This window comes from Xiphophorus hellerii, chromosome 22 (assembly GCF_003331165.1).
Source record: "Xiphophorus hellerii strain 12219 chromosome 22, Xiphophorus_hellerii-4.1, whole genome shotgun sequence".
Taxonomy (NCBI): Eukaryota; Metazoa; Chordata; class Actinopteri; order Cyprinodontiformes; family Poeciliidae; genus Xiphophorus; species Xiphophorus hellerii.
In genome coordinates this window covers 24,932,026-24,957,850 of record NC_045693.1, presented here as the reverse complement: position 1 = coordinate 24,957,850, position 25,825 = coordinate 24,932,026, and the positions used below count along the sequence as shown (strand labels likewise).

Sequence of the window (25,825 nt, the reverse complement as noted above, 5' to 3'; positions counted from 1 at the left end):
TTATTTTTCCTCAAACTTTCGGCCCACGCCTGGAGCACACATGGAGATAGTTTATTAAAACTCGGCTCTGTGTACATACATGTGCATGTGTTTATGCTCTCCAGCGAGTTACTTCCACACATTTTCCACTCCATTAGTTCTGTTGATTGCTCTGCTCTGAAATTGCACGTTACAGTTCTAATACCATTACATGCAACGCATATTTAAACTCATCTGTTCCTCCACTGAGCCGCTCTGTTTACCACTCTCTCTCCCCCCCCAACACCCTCGTCTCTCCCCGCTGTACTTTCAGAGACTACAAGGCTCTCAATCCTCAGGATATTAAAGAAAACAACAAAAAGGTAAGAGGCAGCCCACCGCTGGGAACCTTCTCACCGCACACCTCCCTCCCATCCTCATCTCCGTTTGGCCTTATTTAGAGACCTGCCATTAATCCCACAATGAGGTGTGTTTGTGTCTTTACACAGTTTGAACGGTGGGTGGGTGGGGGAGGATGGTGGCAATGCAACAAGATGACAAGAAAATGTGTACAATCATACAGATACTCTTTGGTGCCAGGATGTGAAAATGACAGATTAAAAAAAAAAAAAAAAGACGTTTACCCCTGCTGTGTGCCTGAGTCCAAAGCAGGACTTAGACACCTGGTGGAAGTGGGCGAGAATGCAGCAAGTGTTCTTGCTTCAGGTGTGTTGGAAGAGAAATCATTGTTTTGTGACGATCAGAAAGGAAACGACCGGATGCATTTATGATGTTTGCGAACTAATTTAGTATTCTATCCAGTTGCATTAATATATATATATATATATTTTTTTACATATATTTTGAAAGTATGTTGTGTCAGCATGGTATGAGACAAATAACCTGTGAAAAAATGGTGCACCTCTGACTTCTCCCAGTGCTAACTAGAAACAACCAATCAGAGCCCGGAGGCGGGTCTTAGTGCTGTTCATCCACCTTCTTCCCTTCTTCGTCCCTCTCTTTCTCTCTGCTACGCTGCAGCTAGCATAGCTTGTTGTGAAACCTCAGGCTAGTTAGCATAACCACCAATGATGGCGGATAAACGGTTTTCCTGTAACAGTAAGTTGTTTTTCCACCACTAGCACCGCATATATGAGGGTGATTGACAGCGCTACGACTCTCCTCCTGGTTCTGAGTGGTTGTTTTTGGTTGGGAGCGATGCATTTCTTCCTGAGCAATAATAGCTCTGGCAGGAACTGGAAGAGAACAGTCTTTTCACAGATTATCTGTCTCATAACATATTGTCATGACATGGAGACAGTTTTAAAAAATATTTTAAAAAAACACTTTTTTACACTGCACCTTTAATCAATCAATCAATCAAATTTTATTTGTATAGCACATTTCAGCAGCAAGGCATTTTAAAGTGCTTTACATCATATCAAACACAGAAACACAACGCAACATAGAATCAACAATCAAAACTCGGCATCAAGTCAGGTTCCATCAATAAATTTGTAATTGATTACGTTTCAAATACAATCCTAAACAGGTGGGTTTTTAGTCGAGTTTGCATCCATAGAAGGTTTACCTGTTACACTCCTACTGTGTTATATGGAACAAAATACCTATTGCTATTTTTATTCCCACTCACGCTCACAATCACACAGTTTAAAACAATGTAAACAGCATTTTAATGGGCTTCTGGCACAAGGCTCCTTACGCCTCTTTCACGGAATTTCGAGCAGGGACTCCGCCGTCCCTCAAGGATTTTTGTGCGATTCTATGGTACCTGTTAGTGTCTAGAATTTACAGGGACCCTCAGTCACTCGCCGTTTTTCTTCCTGCACGGAGCTCCCTACACCTCTTCCACGGAATTTCTGTTATGCTTGATGTCTGTTTTGTCAGGTTATATGTACTTTTGTAGTAGGGTAATTAACCCCTCCTTTCAAGATATGTATTATTAGCGTAGAACTTTCCCTCTGACAAAAAAAGAAATGAACAGACAGTAACACAAATTTGCAGCCCTCCTTAAAAAGCTGCTAGTCTGTTGAGGAGTGATCATCAGTCAAATGTCAGAACTTCAATCTACCTGGTTGTATGTTTGTTACTGTGAGGATATTTCACAATAACGTCATTTCTTTCTGCCGCACCCCTTTAAATCTGTCTGGCCGAATGAATAGAAAGAAAGTCAGGTAGAGAGACGTTGTCGTCTGGGATTTTATCACTGAGATGGATGGAAGAGCATCCGGTGCAGGACCACCAGGTTCCGAAACAGCTTTTTCCCACTTGCCATCAGACTGCTGAACTCTTAACTGGACTGCACTTAAAATCTGGTCTCCACTTTATACCTTGCACATGTACAGAGCTAAATAACTTATATTTTACTGTCATTACTGCACTTTATATTCTATATTTATATTTATATTCATATTTTATACTGTATCTTATTTTATTCTGGAGTAACCTCACAACATTGAAAGCTCAAAACATTGTCCTGAGCCGTATGCAACGAAATTTCGTTCTGTATTCACCCTGTGCATGCAAAATGACAATAAAGTCAGTCTAAGTCTAAGTCTAAGTCTAAGAGATGCAAATATCTTACTACACTTGAAATACGACAAAACTAACTTACAACAGACTTTTTAGCAAGATATAGAAACTTGTTTTAAGTCAATTATTTCACTTACAACAAGATTTCTCTCCCAGTCATACAATCTGCCAGCTTTTCAGATGCTTGTCAGCTGCTTCCGGATGCAAAAATACATTGTTGCCATGGTTATGCTAGGTAACAAATGTAAAAAAAAAAAAAAAAGAGTAAGAGCTATTCAGGTGCAGCTGCGTCATCACATCTGCACATTAACTCTGGAGCATATTCGGACAGCTCACCGTTTTCTCCCTTAACTCTGTGTTTGCACATTTTATTCCTTACTGGACGGTTTTGGAACGCACAGATGCACACTCCAGTTTCGTCCCCCTCGCTGCATGCCTGTATAGGTGCAGTGCACAAACGTTCCCTCTTCAGCCCCTGAGGGCTACACAGAACGATATGCGTGGGGCTCCTGCAGCTTGATTTCCTCTTCTCATACACTCTCTGGCTAAGCGATAACCTCTGGTGGCCCTGTTAGGCATGAATGCTACCCTGTTGACAATAACCACAGTGTAGGAAGAAGCAGAGAGCCGGTCCCATATCTGCTGACTGTCCTCACCTCCCTCCAGGTGCTCGAGTAGCCCTGAAGAAATTGGTTATATAGAAGTAATATGGGGGAATATGGCGTACAAGGTGATAGCCTGAGAATGGCTGCTGTACTGCAGTCGGCCTCTCTTTAAGCTCTACATCACATCAACACACAACCTCCTGTGGGAGCTATTGTTATTCATATCTATATATGGGCTACAACTAATGATTATTTTAGTAATTGATTATTCTGTTGATTCTATTCTGACTATTAATCAATTAATCAGGAAAAACCAAATCTGCTCATTTTTCATTTAAATGTTTAAGCTTATTTTTTATACATTAAAGAATAATCAATTCCTTTTTCTAAATAAGAAATTCGTTTGTTGTCAATTATTCTACAACATAGCATCCCCTTAGGATTTGCTTCATGACAAGAAAAGGATGCATCTGCAACTAAACAAATACTAAATAAATGCTACAATAAAACCTTTCTGCTTCACTTGACATCAGTACAGTGTAGGTGATCTGGTCATTATGTTTATATTAGCCTATTAATAATTGGATTGCAAAAGATGCAGATTTCAAGCCACGTGAAATCTTAAGGTGTTTTGATTTTTTTAAAAGTTTTTTTCTAGTTTTTCTTTTTATCTTAAATGCAAAATGTATATATTGTTTGCACAGTTTTGGCTCAGTTGCTGCTCTGAGAGTGATAATTTGCATAAAATAGTCTTTGTTGATTCTCTAAGCTCCAGGTAACAGTTAATCGATTGCTGAATTAGTTGACAATTACTTTAGTAGTCGATTAATTCAATTAATCTGATTAATCGTTTTAATCTGTATACATACAGATTAAAAGCTCCTTTTTACAAAAAGGAGCTTGGACTTATTGGATGTGATCCTACATCTCGCTGGTATTTGACAGAAGACTGTGTGCTGTTTACCTTCTGTAGAGTAATAAAGATGTTCAGCTATTTAATGTAAAAAATGAAATTAACGAAATTAGGGGACAATAAGATCAAATGAGCAAAAAATATTCAAGAGAAATCAAAATGTGTGAACAGTTGAAACATGGATGAAGATGGAGTCTTTTCTAATATAAATGTTACAACATATTTGTTAATGTATAGAATTTACTAGACAGGGAGCAAGAATGGAAATGTATAGATAAAGCCACTATCTCTGCTTTTTATAGCTCTTGTTAGAACTGCCCCTCCTCCTCTCTGTCTGTCTGTGAAGAAAGATTGCAGTCAGCTCAGTCTGTGCTGAATTATGACAGATAAGGACAATCAATATTTAGGGTGATTAGAAAAAAAAAGTAAAAGCGGATATTACATCATATAGAGCCTTTAAAACTACCCATGATGCAAAGGTTCACATGCAAATATAATTCTAATCCCCAGGTGATTACATATATTGATAGATGTTGGGTTTTTTGGAAGCTCTGATCAGTTTGAACTACTGTCTGTCTCTCGTGTGTGTGGGGGGGTGCGCGCGCGTGTGTGTGTGCGTGTATAATGAGGCCAAGGAGAAGTAATTTGTCATGCCATCTGATAGTGTTGCACCAAGCACCAGGCTGAATTGCCCTGAGCACAACCACGAGGGGTTGGGCTGAAGGGAGGAGGCGCTGGTGATTGACAACGATAGATAGCTGTCAGTCACTGAGAGCGAGTGGAGGGGGAGCGCGGAGCGTCGGCCCGGGGCCTGAGCCGTCAACGTTGAGTCCAGACCCGAGGCTTCATCAGGCAGATAGGAAGGGAGAACAGTAGATAATTCCCAAAACACCAGCTGAAAGTGTTTCTTCTTGATTGTAATACTAAAGATCAAACCGTTTGCTTCCTGTCTTGCTAGTGGTTTTTATAGCCTGTGATTTGTTGGTCAGAAATGACTTATGAGATTCTCAAGATATGATGACCTTGAGTAAGATGAAGCTGAGGAAGCGAATGATTGATACAATATGTAAAGTCTGAATTCAGTTCAAAAATACTTTACCACAAGGGAAAAATTAAATGTTGCTGTTACTCGTATCATCCAGAGTCATGGTGGATGCTGATGCTCTGGGTAGGAAGGCTGTCCAGTTGCAGGCAGTGTTGCAACAAATCCGTAGAGCCCTCTGACTGAAGACTGTTGCTGTATAATAGTCTTGTGACTTGTATGACTTCTAACAGCTCAATATCCAGGCAGCAGCGAGGAAATTTCACAGTAACATGTCTTGGATGACATAGTTGCTGGCAAGTACTGCTAATCCGCCTCATTTGCTTTTGCTTCTTCTCTATACATTTTCATTGGAGGTCGGGGATAAGATCCTTGCAAATCAGAATTACTGTAAGACAGCTACTCCAACAAGCTGCCACCATGAGCGTTGCTATTGTAGCGAAATATTTTTAGGATGACTTAAGTTGAACTTGTGTGCTCAGTTTGTGCAAAATTGAATCAGACTTATTCTTAGGAATTACAGCTTGAGTTTAACTGATTAGAGCAAACACTCAGTGAAATATGAGACATTGCTCGATACCCAGGGTCTCTGACATTCAATTCAATTTAAAAAAAACTTCAGTTGAGGAAAAAAATTAGGAAAAAAATGATTGCAATACTGGGGTTTATGCTATATGTTTGATTAGGTCAGTGAGTAAAAACTAAACATGGGTGTCGTAACACTCTAAGTGCAGTAATCAACGTATTATTTTCAGTGCAATTGTTATGATTTCAGGAAAAATGACTTTTACAATGCGATGCATTAAATATTGTGAAATTGTGGTAAGGTTACCATATGTGAGAATCTCATACTCTCCTATCTATGTTTAACGTGAACAGCTAAGTGAATAAGCAGGCCAAGAACTCATTATTTCCTGAACCAAACTCCATTTCAAGCATGTTCCTATAAAAGCTCTCACTTTGCAAACACTTTTCTATATTCTTTCCATCTGTCTCTTTTTAAGCTTCGGTTGTTGCTCTCTTTCACAGGCTACCTTTACCATTATGCGAACAAAGAAAGCACACTTTGCTTGCCTGAATAAGTTCAAGAAACCTAATCGGCCCAGTTATTCCTTGTACTCTTTCACACACTGTTACTGGCGAAGAGAAAGGACTTTAAGATTGCTAGGTGTAAACATAGAGATGTGTGATTTGAGGTGTGTGTTTGGCTCTTTCCCCCCCCCATCAGTTTGTTACTCTCACCAAACTCATTTGTTCAGGAAAGTGTAGATGTTCCACAGCGGTGAATTTTCCCCTACAAATTGAAAAAAATATTAAAAATGAGGAAGAATGCAATTAAATACAATACATATTAAGAATTTGTTTTTAGTGGAATATTAAATTTTTCTTTCTGCCTTTTTGCCCCCAGTTTCTTTGATATAGAAAATCTGCATCCTATGTAAGTACAGAGTAGGGTTAGGTATTCTGAATACAACTTGTTTTCACGCACATCATAACTAAAGTGTAGGTTCCCAGAGTACTCTGTCTCATAAGTCCAGTGGTGGAAACTGCTAACAAAAAAGTTATAAGCGCTAACCCTAAAGCAATAATCCTAAGTAATAGTTCCTGTAATGCTAAAGCACTACACCAACCTCATATGTAGTAGAAGCTAATGCTAAAGCACTAATTACAATTCAAATTGTATCTGCCCTTACGACTACAACATTCTAGCAGCAATGGCAGTATAATATACATGTTCTGTAATGTCATTAGATATCGTATTCATGTTTACAGTATATCTTGATTTCTTGTCCATATATTTTGTTCCTGTAAGTTTCTTGCTTGAATTAGTTATTTGGGGAAAAAAAGAGAGAGAACGTGAGAATAGAAACCAGAACTGCTGTGTAAACACTTTTCACCCACTTCAAAATAAGAGCACGAAGATAAACTTGAAAATTCTGAACTGTCGACAATCAAAACTTCAACACAAATGTCAAATTTTATTCAGCCAAGTAACTTAGAGCCTTAGGAATGTAACCAGGAAAAATTAATTTAGATAAAGCTAAGTGTGCTAAGCATTTTCTAAGTTAGCAAAAGCGCTAAATGGAAGAAATTAGTAGAAGTGTGCCCATCACTGATTTTTACTTTGAAATTCATAGACTGGTGAAGGTTAAACTGGATCATTTTAGATGGAACAAAGCATTTTTGGCTTTTGTGCATCAGCATTTGTCTCTAAATTGTGTTTTACTTTCTTAGACAACCTGCAGGTATAAGTAATGAATGCAAAGCAAAGGCTTAATAAAATGTCATACATGCTTAATAATGCCCTCCTCTGGATTAAGAAAGGTACAAAAAAACAATGTGTTTGCGGGAAAGAGGAGAATTTAAATCAGAACAGGGCTGAGAAAGGTTAAGGAGGCTCCTCTAGATGCATCTCAGGAGGTCAAAAGAAGAGGAGTCTCCAGAGTGGGAGAGTCTGGGAGAAACGGAGCAATTGATGGAGTAGGGAGGTCTACAGAGGCAGTAAAACAAACGTGCCTCGCAACAGGTTGGAATTAGATCAACACTATCAAGCAGACCAGATACAAGCTGTGATACCTGGGAGAGATGGATGGGGAGGCCGTGTGTGCGTGCAGGAACTGGGGGTGGCATGTGTGCGTGCTGCTGTTAATCTATTTATTTACCTGTCATTGGCAGCGATAATGGTTTTCATCCCCTCTCTCTGTGTCTCAGTCTATCTTGTGATGGGGGATTGGTTTTCGTCTGTCGCTTGATAATCACACCTGTATTTTCTCATCAGCGTCTAATCAGACCAATTACACGCGTGACGGAGAGTGCGGGCACGTTGATGTAGGCGAGCGATAAAGACGCACTTCGGCACGCGCGCGCGTGTGTGTACACACAAACACACACTTTAGGATTAGGCGCTCTGTCTTGGGATATCTGCGTCTCTTATCGGGGACAGCCAACCCTGACATGACCTGTCAGGACTCATGGCAGCGGTGTCTCTCACTCCCAAACACACATGAACATATAGAGTACACACTTACATTCTGTGTACCAAGTATACGAAAAAAGAAACCAGACTCCATCATAGTCCTTTCTTTGTCGCTTAATTGTTGCTATGGAGAATAAATTGTTCTTTTTAATGCTTGTTTTCTCGTTTTTTTATTGTAGGCATATGATGGCTTTGCGAGTCTGGGGATTTCTCGTCTCCTGGAACCATCCGACATGGTGCTCCTTGCTATTCCCGACAAGCTCACGGTGATGACCTACCTGTACCAGATAAGGGCCCATTTTTCTGGCGAGGAGCTCAACGTGGTGCAGATAGAGGCCAACAGCAGCCGCAGCACCTACAAAGTGGGCGACTTCGAGACGGACACCAACGCCTCTATAGACCAGGACAAGTTCTACGCTGAACTGAACGACGTGCAACATCGGCAGGTCAACGTCGAGCCCCTTTCATCTACGGCCGGCGTTCCCGCTGAATCCAACGGTGCCGAGGCCGGCAAAGGGGAGACAATGGAGCAACAAGTTGGAGTAGACTCAACCAGCTCCCCAGCAGCAGGGTCCTTACAGTCGTCACCGCCGGTCCCGTTGCCGCGTACGGCGTTGGCTGCAACAGCTACAAACTCTGCCCGCGTGCCCCTGCAAGTGTCCGAGGATAGAGGTGGTCTGCTCAAAGCCAACACTTTAGATCTTTGCGAGTTACCGCAAAGAGCGGAGAGAGAGCTGGAGATGGAAACACTATGCAATGAGGAGGTGCTAGAGGATAGAGGAGAGAGAAGTAGCGAACCATCGTCCCCTACAAGGAGAGGAAACTCTTTATCACACTTCTCCTATAACAGGGATGCTGACCTCATTAAAAAGAAAAGGGCTAGTCTGCGTCACTCAGATTCAGAGCCAGCTTCAAACACCAAATCCTCCCCAACCAACCACACAGATATCCCCATCAAACAGGTAAAGCCACCTAGTCACAATATTTGACTTGGTGTTTTGCACTCTTGCATTGCAATGCTGCTTTCCACATGCCTTAAACTTGTTTCACCACAATTTGCCACACTGCAGCTGCAAACTGCAATATACTTTATTGGTTTTTTGTTTGATGGGGCGGCACAGAGTGGTACAAAATTGTATTGTATAAAGAAAATGAATGAAGAGTCGAGAGGTCTATGGTAACTCTAGAAGCTGCAGAGACCAGCACTGCAAAAACACAAAATCTTACCAAGTATTTTTGGTCTGGTTTCTAGTTCAAATGTCCCTGTACACTTGAAATACGACAAAACTGACTTAAAAGTAACCTTTCAACAAGATATAGGTACAGCTTGTTTTAAGTCTGTAATTTCTTAACATTGAGGAAAAAGTACTGGATCCAGTGGAAGATCTTTTTCGCTTGTAACAAGACTTATTTCAAATATACAAAGGAATTTGCACAAGTAGCTAGACCAAAAATACTTGGCAATATTTTGTGTTTTTGCAGTGAACTGCTCAGGTAACTATTATCTGGACAGCCATTACTCATGCACACCTCTAATCTGGCCTTAACGTTAAGAAGGAAGCTGTTGTTGGCCATAAGAAGTCCTCCGGCAGGAGAACAAACTTAAACATACAGCCAGAGCTACAGTAGTACGGGTTCAATGAAAACCTACTTCTGCTGGGATGGTTTCAACTTAAACCTCCACTAAGAATGGGTAAAAGTGTTTCTTGTTGGAGACTTACCCCCCAAAGACTGGGTGGTGTAAATGCAGTAAAAGGTTGCTCTTCAAGATTGATGCAGTGGGATTAAATACAAATAAATACCAAAACACTAGATGTTTGAATTTTTCTCTCACTGCACAGTCTTGCACTACTTTGTATTGATCTATCACATAGAGTCCCAATGATTTCTCATATGATTTGCAGTTGTAGCTTTGAGGTATCTGATTCAGTAAACCTCAAAACGAATACATAAATTCTGTACCTTAACCTCAGGAGCAGTCTGTGTTTCATAAACTCATTCTCGCTACTTAAGTCAGGTATTAAGATTCCAACAGCGTTTACCTGCAGGTACCTGTCTGGGCCCTAAATGGATTGCTCATGTTTTTATCCTTGCACCCAGGCTTTGATTGAAACTTTCTCGGCGCCGTCAGTCATAAGACAGAGGATTCGTACAACATTCATTTCCTCCTGGCGCTCGCTAAGCTTCAAATCCGTCCAACATTGTTGATACAAATGCAGAGATGACCGTGCTGAAAAATTCTCTTCCATTCTCCATTAGATGTTGTTGTCACTTGTCTTGCTGCCAAGAACCAGACGCATCGGGACCCTTAACATGTGGCGACTACCGAACGCGCCCAACAGAACCCCGCTCCCCCTCTTTTGCTTTGACATTTCATTATATTTTTCATTATATTTCCCATCCCTGCAGTTGATGACAGTTTGTGCCGTGACCGCTCAGGCGTGGCGATGCTTTGCACGGAGCAGACATCATCTCGTCTTACACTCTGACACACACCTGTACGCATGTGTGCACCCGCTCGCACAAACCAAACGCACTCGGTGCAGGGCTGCATTGGTTAACCTCAGATTACTGCTGATTGTTTACAACCTAAAAGGTCACGGGGCAGGAAGAGGGGGCTGTGGGGAGAGATTTTTATTTATCCATTTATTTATTTTGATGTGCTGTTATCAACTTCATGAGATGCCTCATCACCTTTCTCCAAGTTTAATTGAAATTCTTAAAAAAGATTACCACATTGCAGTGAAAAAAAACCCTGCTTGATGGGGTTAAAACCCTTTAAGATAATTTTTAGCATTTTTTTTTATCTTTTAAAACTTATTTCATATAGGTTTGCACCAATAAATCAGCACCAGCCTCTTTCATTCAGCCTCGAGCCGGTCAATAAATCAATAATATATATTACAATCGACACGTGATCAATATCAATAGGTAAAATGTCTGATAAAATAAACAATATATAGAACTGATCCAAAACTGTACAGGATTCTGGGGGATGTAGGCAGAGAAAGGCTTTAGCCACTCCGCCTCTCGCAGCCAGCTGAACAAGGTTGGTGGCATCTACTAACTTACTCACTCTTTGGTTGCCTAGCAACAACTTGTTGAATAACTTACAGTTACTATTAAGTAACTTTCACATCAGGAGTGTCAGGTTTATCCCCTGTGCCTCATAACTGCTTAAAAAAATCTTTCATTTGAAGTGAAAATTGTGAATAAAACAGGAAAGGTCGCACCACCAGTTTGGAAAATATTTCAGATATTTCAAACAAAAAACCAATTAATGATTATCAGTATCGACTGACTTGAAGCGCTTATATTGTGTTATGTTTTTCGGCTACATCGTCCAGCTCTATATGGGCCGATAATTACCCACCGACCTTATCTACCAGCCAAGGTCCCTATATTTAACTAGCTTTCAGACCAAAACTTTGTATTGGCCAAAATCTGAATCAGCAGGTTAGAGTTTTTAAAGATCGGCGATTGGCCAAAAAATTGCAATAGGTGTACCCCTATTTATTTCCACATAGTTTCACGCCTCATAAAGTCTATATGAGGTGTGGAATGTCTTGACAAAAAAGCCACAGTGGTTTATTCCAGCAGGGAGACTCACAGAAAACTTGAGCATCGACTCTAAAAATTGAAAACGCAGGATATTTTTTATACTTATGGTTATTAAAACATCAAGTGTTGTTTCTTAAAGAAAATAAATCTTAAAACTCCAGGTGTACCAATAAATCTGTTGCCGAATTAGCAACTTCACCTATGTATTTAACAACTTTAAAACATATATATATATATCAGTATCAGTCGGCTGATTGGGTTTTTTTACTTTCTGCTGTAGGCAAATGGCAGATAAGACTTTGACTGTGCTGTTGGTTTGAAATAAGCAAGCATAAATCTTAAAAGCAGAATTTTATAGGCTCTTGCATTTATGTTGCATTTTTCTTTTTCAAAGGAGCCATCACCTGCATCTGTATCAAGTCCTCCAGCTGAGAAGGTGGGTCAAATTGTTTTGATCCGACTGCAAAACTAAATACTATATGCTCGTTTAAAATGTTTGGAACAAAGCAAAACACGACTAATTTAAACATTTGAATTAGTTACTCATGTTTTGTATTTGCTTGTAGAAAGTACTTTCTCGTCAAGAGGAGTTGAAAGAGAGAGCCAGGCTCCTGTTGGAGCAGGCCCGCAGAGACGCCGCCATGAAGGCTGGGAATAAGAACGTCCCCAACTCGGCTGTCGCAGCACCAAACAGGACTTCAGGCATCTCTGATGTAAGTTATCGCCGCAATAAAGCAACGGTTCTCATGTTTACTATAAGCCAGACAAATTTTTCTTTGTACTTCAACAACATTCCTCAAGTTAAAACAACTGGTGGACTGAAAGTTACATGTGATAACAGAGGTTTTTGGTTTTTGAGCAGTATTTGTGTTTGTGAGACTCTGACTGTATCACCAGAAACATTTGATAAATGTTTAAATACTTTTTATCTTAAAGTTTATTGTAACACCAATAACTTTATCATACATGTTGGGTGCATTTGATTTTGTTTTTCTAAAAACTAGAAGTCAGTATCCAAGTGTAGAAGCCCATTCGATCCTGCATTTCAAGCGATGCTTAAATACTTTCATATTTGCTTTTGTTAAAGTTTATGTTAACACGCCTGGAAACAAGTGAGTGAACCTGTGCAAAAGGGCTTGTTTTGACCATGTTATTTCATTTAGTCAATTGTTTGATGGGGGTTTTGTTCTAAACTTTTATATTTATATTTTCACTGGGATGTTTAATCCGATTCATCCATTATTTTTGGAAATAAGCAAATAAGTTTATAAGGACACTTTTTTTTTAATTTGTGACACTCAACTCTAGTTTTGTTGAGAGCAAAGGTTATTTTCAAAAGAAAAATACCTTTGCTTTATTTTCTTTTGACTTTTTTATACGTCAGTGTTCAGGACAAGCAAAGTGTACATCCACCAGTCTCTTGAGCTCCACTATTCTCTTTTTGCTGCTCGCTACGCATCCAATATGACGGAAAATCCAGTATAAACTGTCTCATCCTCTGGCAGACCACTTTCTGAACAAGCTTTTAGAAAGAGAGACGACTTCTCCCTCATTACCTTCAGCTGTGGTTTTCTCATGGGCGGCTGAGCGGCGCAACCTGAACGCGTCAGCAAGGAAGAAACTCAAATGTGGATGGACTTCTTCGTTGTCTCCTCTCTCTCTCTCTTGCTCTCTCTCGAAACACAACTCTGTCTACAGAGTCTGTCTTTGGTCATTTTTGACAATTTATATGACTAACTAAATTTTCTGCCCGGCTTCACTTTTTCCTTAGTGCGCCGAGCAAATGCAGTCCACAGACAGCTGTCAGCAGAAGTACATTCACGGTTAAGAAAAGGGGGTGCTGGGAGGGGTGAAGAATCGCTGTACTGAAGCTAACTAGACTAGAAACGCAGCGATTGAAATTGCCGGCTCTGAACTGAGCACGCTTCACTGAACATAATATACTGAGAGGAAGGGGCATGCTGATGAACCAGGAGTTACCCTGGGAAAGCACCGTGGTCCAATCTTCTGTCACGTTTCCAAATATTTCAGCAAAAAAAAAAAAAACCAAATGCAAAGAAGTTTTAAAAAAAATAAAGTGACAAGGGATTTGAGGGTAAAATGAAATAAATACCTTTTGGTAATGAAATATCTAAAAGGCAACAGCCGCTTGGCCTCCGCATTTGCCGCTGGAATCCTTAAAGAGAAATATGCCCTTGAATTAGATGTTTTTCAGAAGTGCGCATGTAGGCGTGTGTATGCTCATAGGCGTGTGTGTGTGTGTGTGTGTATTTGTGTGCTGGTGTTTGCTTGCCGGCCACAGGAATAACCATTCCGGAATAATCTGAGAGGAAATAAGTGAGGACCTTCTTAGGACTGGTGCTGGTTGAAAGTCTTCGGAGGAAAAAGAGCAAATTAAAAGACGTCTTCAAAGCTTCTGTGGCACCAGTGTATTTCCTCAGTGACAAAAAGAAAGAAAAGGTCCTCTTCGGTCCCTTGTTGTGCGGCAAGATATCTGACTTTAGTGAGATTAGCTCCTTAAAGTGGCCGGGTTGATTTCCTGACTCATTTCCAAGGACAATTGGCTAATATCCCCTCACTATGCATAAGGGAAGGAATCAAAAGAGGAGGGGGGAGGGCGATATTGAATTGTTTACACTTTTTTTAATAGAAAACATTGATCAAAGGAATACGCCTGGCCTCGGGGCCAATGTGCTGATAATTGTTAGTGATTCAGATTAGATTACTTGATGTCTTGTTTTGATTAGCATGACTGTGTGTGTGCGTGTGTGTGTGGGCTTGTGTGTTGGTAGGGGTGTGCATGTGTGTGTCGTCGTTATCAGCTGGAGAGGCAAAAGCCTTTCCCATTTACCTCTCCATCTGGCTAAGTAGGTGCTTTGTGGTTTAGCATGCATAAGGTATAATTTAATTCAATTAAAGCAGGACTCCTTCTTTGAGGGAAGTGACTAATGTGGGATAAAGCAAGGTCCTTGTGTTAGCTGTTTTAGAGGTGCTGCTTTCAAAGTAAAATTTAGAAATTAGTCTGATTGCACGTTTATTAATCTATTAGCAATCTTCATATCTTACTCAGAGCCTCACTGTTCAGGGTTTTTAAGGTTTTGCTGAAAAAAGAAATCCATTATGAATGCTTCCTCTGTCCTTATGATTGCATTACATAAACCCACAGAGACAGGCCTCACTTAATTGATCTGATCTCAAAGCTTCTTAACGTTTTAGAAAAGCCTTTTACGGCACTCATCAAACAGGTAAATAAGGGACTAAAGTCTCAGATCTGTGACAACCTCCAGTACAACAACCACAACCTTCGAGGTATTTTATTAAACGTAAAGCAACGTGTAATTACAACCAAAGAACACAGGAAGCAAGTCAGGAACGGAGACCTGGAGAATTTTAAAGCGGGATTATTTTTTTAAAATTATGTACCAAGCAGAATGCATCTTACAGAGCCCTGTCCAACTGTGAAGAAGCAACGACAATAGTTTGTGGACTATTTTTAACAAAGAAAAATCAACAGAAAAAGGCATCTGCGACATCCACTGGACTCTCTGGTTCGCCATTTCGGTTGTTTTGTTTTACACATCACATTCAACAGGCTGCGTTCTCGATTTTCCCCTAAGAGCAGCAGACATTACGATATCAGGCAAAGACGATCAAACATGTTGATTTTATATCAGAGCGACCCCAGCGTCCTTCCAAGCGGACCGGATCACTGTTAACACACCACACACAGCAGAAATATCTCTTGAGATTGTTTTAATGAGCCATCCCGCTAATTGGGGCGCCTGTAAGATTATCAGAAGGAAAAAAATCGGGACAAATATAAGCATAAAAATTTTGCCATGTGAACTATCCTTTACTGAATAGTAAGGAAGAGAGAGAAAGACATTAAAAGTAGGGGGTGCACTGATAAATCGTCTCCGATTCCCTTAATTTTTTTTACAATTGGCTGATTCCCTTATATAAAACAGTCTTGTCCACAGACCTTATCTTCCTCCACAAATGCCTGATAATCCGCCACTGTCCCTTTTGTTCTGCCGTGAGAGAAATTTGATTGGCCAGAAAACTGTAATCGGTGCAGGCGACTTCAGCCTGGACTTGAAGGTTCACCTACACCTTAAGCATACAACCAGAGCTACATTTGAATGGTTTAGATTAAAGCATATTCATCTGTTAGAAAGTCCAGACCTAAACCCAACTGAGAATTTTTACTAAGACTCAAATATACAGTACAGACCAAAAGTTTGGACACACTTTCTCATTGAATTCAATGAGAAGGTGTGTCCAAACTTTTGGTCTGTACTGTACATATAGACAGATTGTCTCCATCTAAGTTGATGATTAGACGATTGAGGAGAAAGGTCTGCCCAGTGTCAAGTCTGTAGATGTACAACACTATTAGAGGAATACCATAAAGTACTACACATGGAATTGGGGTGAAAGATATTGATCTACTTTCTCCCCACAAATATGTAGATCTTTTTGTTAATCTGTTGCATACAACCCCAATAAATACATTTGGTTGTACTGCTTCACAATGTGAATACGTTTACGAGACCCCCTGTTAAATCAAATTCATGTTTTTTTTTTCTATCAATGCTGTGTATCCACACATCCACGGCCATTGTGACGGGATGTTTCATGCTTTTGCAGTTGTGTGAGTCTGTGTAGTTCTCCTGACCTATGTTCTCCCTCCTGCCATCCTTAATTGTAGCCCACAGTGACTGCTTCTTTCATCTAAGGTCACAGGTTTGGGTTCCTCTCTCTCTCTCTGCCTGTCTGCTCGGTTACTCTTCTCTCATTCTCTCCCTCTTTCATGTCTGTTTTTGATTTTTCATCCAGTGTCTTTTTGTTCTAATCGCTTAAATTGTTCTCAATGGGTTTTTGGTTTTTTTCCCCCAAATTGGCCCTTTTCTGTTAGTTGCTTTTTGCTTTTTGCTCCTTCGCCTCGTTGGCCTTTTAAGGGCATGCACCTTCCATCTAACTTTGATTCAATAAGTGGCTTTTACAACACATCACTAGTGAATGGTATGGATGTCTTAAAGATTGTGATCGGAGATGTACCGATCCAATATTAATATCTGTATCAATCCCAATATTTAAAAAAAAGTCTTGATCAGGTATCTATGGCAATGTGCCATATATACCATAAGGGCAGATCTATTCAGTCAGTACTATGCTTTGTGCGTTGAGCGATATCATGCTTTATTTATTTTACATTATATTTAGAATTTCTAATTGCACTTTTTAAACCATTTGAAAGAAAGCTTGTCACAGTTTATCTTTACATGCTTGATCAACATAGTTGGTCTCAGTTTCCGTTTCTTTATTATTTGTTTTACATTGGCTGTTGTACTACTAATTGCACTTGACTGAACAACATTAAGTTGTGTTGTTTTTATATGTTGTATTGTCAAGCTATTTAAATGTATTTAAGTGTGCTGTACTGGTGCCGAGTTATGGATAAATTTGTGATTCAACATATTTATGTCTGCGTTTAAAAAAACGAAACTTTCTAAGTCAATTCAGCTGTTTTTCTGTGTCGGACCAGCGTCGTCCGATACTAACCCTTAAATATTGGTATTGGAAGTGAAAACAGTGGATCGGTGCATCTCTTAGTCTAGTGCCATGAATTTATTCTTGTCTTATTCTAAATACAATTTTTTTGTGTTGCTCTTTAGTCTTCCCCACTGTTCTAATTTTAATAGAGAAGTTGGTGTGTGTCTGCGTCTATTCGCTCCAGGTCTTCTCATCCATTAGCAGATGAGAACAGTAATTTCACAGCGGCCTGGCCAGGCTAATTATCAGGATCCACACTACGTTTGGGATGAACGTGTGCCCGTGAACTGCACTGTGTGTAATTCTTTGCAAAAAAAAAAAAAAACCCAAATTGTAAAGCGATGAGGTGTGTGTTTTGTGCAAATATCTAGCACCTGTGGCCTTTTTAAAAAGTGTGTGCGCTTGCTTAAGGAGTGCACACACATGCCTTGGTGTTTTCCAGGTAAGAGAGTTCCCCTGCTCACTGACTCGTTGTGATTCCTATAATTGGGTCCCGTTTGATTTTTGCCGACCAGCGCCCCAGCCGCCTCCCCGTCCTCATCAGTGGAGCGGGCTCCTGGGTCTCTGCTGTTTCGACCTGTAGGTGTTGTCATCTGCTGTCTGCACTTTAGTTTCTCTTTCTTTTCATTTTAATTATTAGATTTATACGAGATATATTCTGTTTCAGTGCAAAATATGTTTTCTTCTCATTTTCTTGTCAGAGACCGTTCAGATTGCTTGTTTTCTGGTTGTTTGCACTTTAGGTGGAGAAACTGCATTCAGCTTCTGTGCACCACAAATCTGGAACAAACGTCCAGAAAACTGCTAAACATCCCGAAACACTGTTTTCTTTAATTAAAGGCCCAAAAGACACCTGTTTAGAGTTGCTTTCGACTCACAATCACTTGAACATTGACCAACATATTTGATGTGTATGGATATTTTGGAATATGGCACTCGACAAAATGTAATGTTTGGTAGTGGTTTCAGGATTGGTAACTTTATGATGTTTTCATGACATTTTTTCTGTTTTTATGATGTAAAGCTCTTTAAACTGCCTTGTTGCTGAAATGCGCTATACAAATAAACTTGATTTATTGACAGAGTGTAAAACAACTTAAAGCTTTCACTAATTGGCAGCTATGCAATCATATTAAAGAGTGTGATATACTCTTTACAAGTCTCAACAACAATAAAACAATTTACAACAGTTCCTTTTGCCCTTTCTGCTCGTCAGTCATTCCATTAAAAGGCGAGAAGTAAGGTGCTGTCTGTACACGACATGCAGAACAAGATGGTGCTGCTTTTTAAAATTCTGACATGGCTTTGTGGACTCTGCTCCTTCATCCACACTTTGTTCTTTTTTCCTCCTCTTGTCCTTTGCCTTTTTTAACTTTCTTCCTGCAGTAATAGTTTTCCTCCAGGCCTTGTTTGAATGTGTCTGCCACTCCTTTATTCTCTCTGTTCGTTTTTTTTCCCCCTTTTCTTCCTTCTCTCGCTCCTCTTTTCTCCTCCTTTCCCTTTTTTTCTTTTTTCCAAAAATGTGCCCCGAATGAAACTAAATAGTGTGGTGGGGAGTTTCTTTGCGCGCGTGTCTTGGAGTGAGAGGGTATGTGTCATGACTGAATAGACTGGAGCAGAGATCAAAGGCAGAGCCTAAATTGAGTGTGTGTGTGAGCGTGTGTGTGTTAACGGGCAGGAGAAAGACAGCTCTCTAAATTGCAGGACAAGAGCTGATCAAGCCATCAGAGAAGAAAGCTGTAATTCACCTACAGTCGCAAACCTCTTCAGGGCCCACATACCTCTTCATCTTTCTTTTCTCGTTATTTTGTTCATGTGTGACCAACTGCGAGTGTCGGCAACGGCACAATCCATCCTGTTTTGTTTTCAGGCTACTGATGTTTGGTTTTTTGTATTTCCTTTTTTTAAATAAAATCGTTGAACACGTCATCCTTCTCCATGAAAACCACAAATTGCGGATAGGCCGTGAACAATTCGCAGACATTTTTTCAATGACATCGTTACTGATTTCCGCAAGGTGTTCTTTTGAGCACTTTGATCAAACTCAAATGAGACATAAGCAAATTTCTTAATATCTGAATATTTTCATACGTTTTCTTCTGTTTCTGATCTTATCCAACATTTCATAATTCCTAATGCGCATTAGGGAGTGATTGTCATAGTAGAAAATGTTTTGTATTTTGCAGAAAATCTATTTTTTTTATTTAATTTTCATTCCAACAAGTCATTGTAGCAATACTTAATAGAAAAATACACATCGCCTTAAACCACTTTTATTAGCAGATTACAGTTCAAACTGTAGGAAGTTACTATAGAGCTTTACTCGGAACAGATCCTGAAATCAGAAGTACAATATCCCTCACAGAGACACATAGCCACTAACATTAAACCCTTATACAAATAGCACATATACACTGACACACCACTTCTGGACCTTCACGGTAGTTTCTAAACATTTATCCTCTGACATGTAGGTATATGGCCTTCACCTCCATTTCGCAGATTCATATTTCTGTATTCATAGCGTTCATATATTCGCACACCCAGACCCCTATCATGGGCGCTCACCTGTCAAATCATAATTAGGGTGTGTCCCTGTTCTTTGATAGCTATGTACAGTGGTTCTACTTTAATTCTTTATCAAATGCATTGATCGCTGTGGGCCTCGCATGCCCATTGATCCGCGCAGTCCGTCTGGAGGCAGCCGATAAGCTCCACACTCGTCTCCATCTGCCTCCCTGCTTCCTCCTCTGTCACTCCCCTTTTTGCTGTCTTGCCTTGTTAACCTAATTTTGACCAGAAAAAATGTAGCACATTTCTTAATTTGCTCCGTTTCACCTACTTGAATATACTTTGTCTGCTTGGAGATGATTGGTCCAGTTTGAAGTCTTGTTCTTGAAAGTGGGAAACCTAATTTCCCATAAGTCTCTTTGGATTGTGCATCTTTTTTTATAATTAGAAACACATTGTATTTTAAATCAATTATAATTTTCAATATATTTTTACAAACATCCTTCTGTGCTTACAAACCCATTGGATTCTGGCAATAGACTGCTAGTCTTGTTAAATGTCAGAATGTATACACCATACATTTGTAACAGAAGATGCCTTAAAACTTGTACAAGGAGAATGTAAAGTTTTATCACCTCAGAGGCATTTTTCTTATCAAATTTTGAATTCAACACAAATATGTTCAATTGTTGTGTAGTCCTAAGTTGTATCCGTATCCTGCCTGAACCTTCGATTTAAGCTGTGTTGAGCAATGCGACTTCTTTAGTGTGTGTGTTCAGCAGTGCTTTTTGCATGTGTGTGCTGGACAAGATAGAGACCTAAAGGACCTCTTGACTGTGAATTAGCCTGTCATGACAAATGTCTGGAACTGCATGACTGGCTGCCAGACTGGCTGGCTATCTGGGAGGTTGGCAACCTCTTTTTAGATAGCGATTGTGTGTGTGTAGCATCACTCTGTGCCCACGCCAGGTCTCTGTACATGACCGGCGGTGCGTGCCCTCCCACCCTTTTTTCTCCCCCCACTCGCCCAAAAAAGAGCAACCAGGGCGACAACCTGCTCAGAAAGAGCCTCCAAAGCAGAGAGGGGTCCTCACGCGACGCCAGCCCCACAGAGGGAGCCTCTGTCTCAGCCTTCCAGTCATCCGTTGAGCCTCCTTTTCCCCTCGGAGGTTCCCACCCGTCAACAGAAGACACAGTACACGATTGTTCTTGTTGTCACCATTCAAAAAAAGCAAAGTCTCGTCTCCTCCTGAGCCTCCATTCTTAAAGCTGGGTTACCCACTGACCACCAGCTGTCACGCTTTCTCTCCACCTTTTTCTCTGCTTGTGTTTTTCCATCCTGACTTTGATCGTGTAATGATGCAGCTGGTTGGGTTTGTACTCTCTGTGTTTTTACTTGGGTTATGTCCCCGTGGCTTTTGGACGTGACGTTGGGCTGTTGGCACATTAAGGCAAGAGTTTGTTTCCATCTATTGTCACTTTCCAATTTGCAAACTGCGAGTGCGAGTACCCCCTTTTGTCCTGTTTCTATGTCCGCTAGGTGGCATTTAATCTCCACCTGGTCAACCAATTTGCTCTTCAAAAAAAAAACTTCTGGCATATCGTTTTGCCACAGAACACTGGGTTTTAATTGGACTGACAGAGTTGGTAGCGCTTGATTGACGGGCACCAGCCTCAGTAGGTCTGGCAATGAGCTGAAGTTTTGGAATGCACTAAATTACAAGGAGAGATAATGTCCTCTTATCCATATTTGCAATAGTTTAGAGCTCAAAAATGCATAAACAACACTTTATGCTGCAGAGTAGATAGATGTTGGGACTGGAAATCTGCTTTTCTCTTTTACCGCTTTTGTAAATAGGAAATCTCTCAACAAGTGTGATTGACATTTTGCAAAATTGGTAATATCACTCAAACGTTTTCACATTTTGTCACATTGCAAAGACAAATTCAATGTATTATAAATAGTTTTTACAAAAATTGTTGCTGTCTTAATGTGATTATTTTTATTTTGAAGGACCTAATTAATGGAGGTTAAATACAAACTGTCAGATAAAATCCCAATAAAATGCATTGAGCTTTGTGGCTGGAATTGATTACTTTGAGTACTGTGAACTTCATGTTTTGTCACGTGACAATCACCACCTTCAATATAAAATTGCAATTTAATGCGTTAAGCACACAGTCTATTCCATGTTCATAATAGTTCTGTTTGTTCACAAATGTTCTCTTAACATTGAACTTCATAAAACAGCTGGATTTATACAGAGGTCAGATTAAAGATGGTGTTTACTGGGGATCAGATCTTTGGACCCACCCTTTTCTCAGGGTCAGAGATGGTTTTTATACATAACGAGTGTTTGCAAGATAGCCCAACAGAGACCATAACTTCCTGTATCAATTCTACAAGTGCAACCTTCCACAGGAGGTGCTGGTCATCTTTTACACGGCCAATATTTAGTCAGACCTGTGCTAATCCATTATTGCGATTTTGTTCACTCACAAAAGAGGACAAGTCCATACTGCAGCAATCAGATCTACTGAGAGTATCATCGATGCTAACCTTCCCTCCATCCATGACTTGTTCAGTTCTAGTCAGGAAAAAGGGAGCTAACATTTCTACTGACCCCACACATTCTGGGCACAAACTGTTTTGAGAGGTTTACCTTTAGATTGGTGCTACAGAATGCTATTTGTAACAACCAGAAACTGTCACGGGAACAGTTTCTTGCTCTAGGCTTTCTCTGATGGATACCTGAGAGTACCAATATTGAAACCATGCATATTTGCATTAATTCAACCTCGCCTTTCTCTTTTGTAATATTACTTGATGGATCCATATTATAAGATAGAAAAAAACCCTTTGGCCTTGTTTTGTGCATCTGTTTATATTTTTAATTATACAGAACAAATCAGAGCAAAAATCATGTGTATGTGCACAGACTTGGCGAATGAAGATGGTTAATTATTTACTGATAAGGATGTCCTGATGCAACTTTTTGACTTCCGATACAGTACAGATATTGCAGCTTTGAGTATCGGCCGACACCAGTGTTTACCCAATACGATATCAGCATGAATCATACATACTTTCATTACTTACTTTGTAGCATGTGAATGTTAGAAAAGGCTGATGTTGACTATTGTTCTGACTAATATCAAGTATGAGAACAACTGTATTGTTATTCTCCTGACCTGACCTACTGTATGTATTGTTAACTAATAGGTCTGTGTGCGGGATACAAATCCTGTTGGATACAAATGCTGGGCTGGCCTCAATACTGGAGTGGAGCAACTCCGCTAAATTCTATAACTTATGGCCCCCTTTCATGATATTCTTTCACTCTCTTCAGTCTCTTCTCCCGGATTGAGTGATGCACCCCACTCCACACCTATCCTTATTTTTATTTAGTTACGGTAGTTATTTATTTGTATTTATTTATTTATTTATTTAATGTAATTTTTTTTATTTATATTTTTTATTTTCCTTCTTCCCTCCTTTTTTATTTATTTTTTCATTACGTGCGTCCATATTGTGTCCTGTTCAGTTATGTAAGAAAAAGAAAATTACCCACAGGAGGTGAATTGTATGCCTTTTTCCATCCATATAATTTTTACCTTTCCTGTTCTTGTGTTTTGTTCTTTTCTATCGATGTCATGGAGAAGTTGCGTACTATATGGCATACTATGTCATTAATAGTTAAAATTTTGCCTGCAATGTCTCCTTCCCTCCTAATAAAAATATTTTTAAAATAATAATAATAAAAGAATAGTGGAGTGGAGTGCTTCTCTCTTAGATTGTACATGCAGGCTGATATAATTCAAAAACATTTACCGATTTCCAATATCGGATCGGGACACCCCTATTTACTAATTTGATGACTTGCAAAATTAAGGCAAACTAAAAACCATGTATCATTCTCCTGCCACTCCAAGGACTTTGTTGGTCTGTTCCATCAAAAATCACAATAAAATATGTTGAGGTTTGTGGTTGTGACCTGACAAAATAGGAAAAAGTTCAAGGGGAATATTTTTACTACTCACTCTACATAGTCCTATTTTAAAACGCAACCTGCACATGCATGTAAAATTAGACAAAAAATGGCTACATCTTTCCCTCTCCTTCCACCAAAATGCCTTCTTTCTGTTACTGCCGCAGCCAGGCGGTATTCCGCTTCCATAGTGTTAATCCTTGCCCCTGGACAGACAAACTCAATTTCCCGTTTTTCTGTCCCCAAAATTGGCCAACACCAATAATATAGAGGGATGTTTTGGATTGTGTTGGTTCCAGAGCTTATGTATATGTATACAGATAGAGCGACATCAGAGTGGTAGTTGTATCTGTAAAGGCCAGATTTGATATCTGAACCAGACGATAGCCAGAAGGCCATAACATTGTAACATTACCGTTGTCATATTACATTATGGAAACATTCATATTCCTGCTTCCACAACATGCAGATGAAAAAGATGGAGGTAAGAAAGAAACAAAGAACTGCTAGAACAAAACCAAGCTGACATAAAGAAATTATTGAACCCATTTGTAGGTTTCCATTCCAAGATTGCAAACTGCAAAAACTTTTAGCAGTTTGATGCAAAGCAGCTTTTAAACTATATTCTAAAAAGAACAAACCAAATCAATGTTAACTTTTGTGTGGAGTTATAAATAAGCTTTCTGTTTGTCAAAAACCTAAGTTGACCCCTTAAATCTACTTTTCTATAGAACAGTAACAGCCATTTCTCCTGTCTTCACTCTTTATCTCCCTTTCTGTCTCACCCTCCTCCCCAACTGTCTTTCTTTTTATCAGTCTCTCTCAAAGGTGCGTTCCCCTCTCCCTATGGCCATCCCCCTAGGCGCTCTCTTTCTCAGCACACACACTTGCAGAGTGCATTAGGGTTGCTGTCATTTACAATACAGCCCCATTGTCCCAGCCGAACAATGGCTACAAACAAACAATTGACATGGAAATGGAGAGATGTAGCTCATTAGCGGGCGCTGCTTGTTTTGTTAATGGATAAATGGGTGGCTTCAATAGGCCTGCCCTAAAACCCTGCCTCAATATGGAGAAGCCTGATTAACAGGAAACCACAGGGAGGAAAGTGGCGATGGGGAAACGCAGCTTCGCTGTCCCCTGGGTCATATGCGGTGAGCTCTGTTCGAGGGATGAGGCATCGGTTCAGAGTCTGTTCACACGTACAAGTGGAATATCGAGTCTGTCTGTTACAGTGACAAAAGTTAGACAAGCGACTTCCAGCTTTCTGTTTTCCAACATCCTTTTAACTCATAATGAATCTTTCTGCCCAAGATTCACTCATAACATTTCCCAGCAGTACACTGATTTGAATGGGAATGCTCTCTCATAACACACTCTCGTGTGTTTGAATTAACTAACTTGTCAAAAGTCTTGCCAAAACTCGGGGTGCATTCACACCAAGTATGCTTTAATCAAACTCCGGTCTGTTTACCAAGAAAGCCTGGTTCATTTGGGGAGGTGTGAACATGTAATTGAACTCTGGTCTACCTCAAGGAACTCTGGTGAGGTTCAAATATAAATGTTAATAATAAGTGGGCCAGAGAAAAGTCCAAAAGCAGGTGTGGACTACAGCGTAGGGCTTTCTGGGTAAATACAAGCAAACAAACGTGAGAGTCCAGCGCTAGCGAGAGAAATGGCTTGTGTTTTTTTTTTTACAAAAGGTAAATCCAACAATTGCTAAAATCTCACTCCATTTCAATTTTGTTTGCATTTTGTGAAGAAGGAAGTTGTTCTCAAATCTTCTTCAGAGGTATTCATGTCGTTGCCTTCAGTGGTTCTTAGTGCAGCGGCCTCATCGGTGAGATGGGGAACAGCTTTCTAAAAGTTTGGCTCGTTCGACAGTGCAATGTGGAGTGAACTGCACCAGCCGAAATTTTAGTAAATGTTGCAATTTTGGTCCCCAATTGAACAGAGTCTACTGGACTATCAGGAGTGAGAACACCCTTGGTTTCAGATTACCGGTCCTGGATATTTGTTTGTGTCACTGCCTACTGTAGCTAAAAGACTGTGCAGTGAGTGTGTGCTGGTTGAGCCATCAGCAGGCAAGTGCTTGTCTTAACTGATGGTGGTTGCTATTTGTGTGTGTGTGTGTTTGTATGTGTGTGTCTGTAGTGGCCA

General features: G+C 40.0%; 1 protein-coding gene across 7 annotated transcripts in view; it reads left to right on the top strand.

The window, feature by feature from the left end:
* The window catches only part of ehbp1 (EH domain binding protein 1), a 166,820-nt gene that overhangs the window by 73,784 nt on the left and 67,211 nt on the right, over positions 1 to 25,825 (top strand). For all 7 annotated transcript variants that reach the window (XM_032553699.1, XM_032553703.1, XM_032553704.1 and 4 more), the window contains 4 exons: positions 293 to 341; positions 8,228 to 9,010; positions 12,004 to 12,045; positions 12,176 to 12,322. In XM_032553699.1, the coding sequence (XP_032409590.1) occupies positions 293 to 341; positions 8,228 to 9,010; positions 12,004 to 12,045; positions 12,176 to 12,322 (1,021 nt within the window). The remainder of the gene's footprint in view (positions 1 to 292; positions 342 to 8,227; positions 9,011 to 12,003; positions 12,046 to 12,175; positions 12,323 to 25,825) is intronic.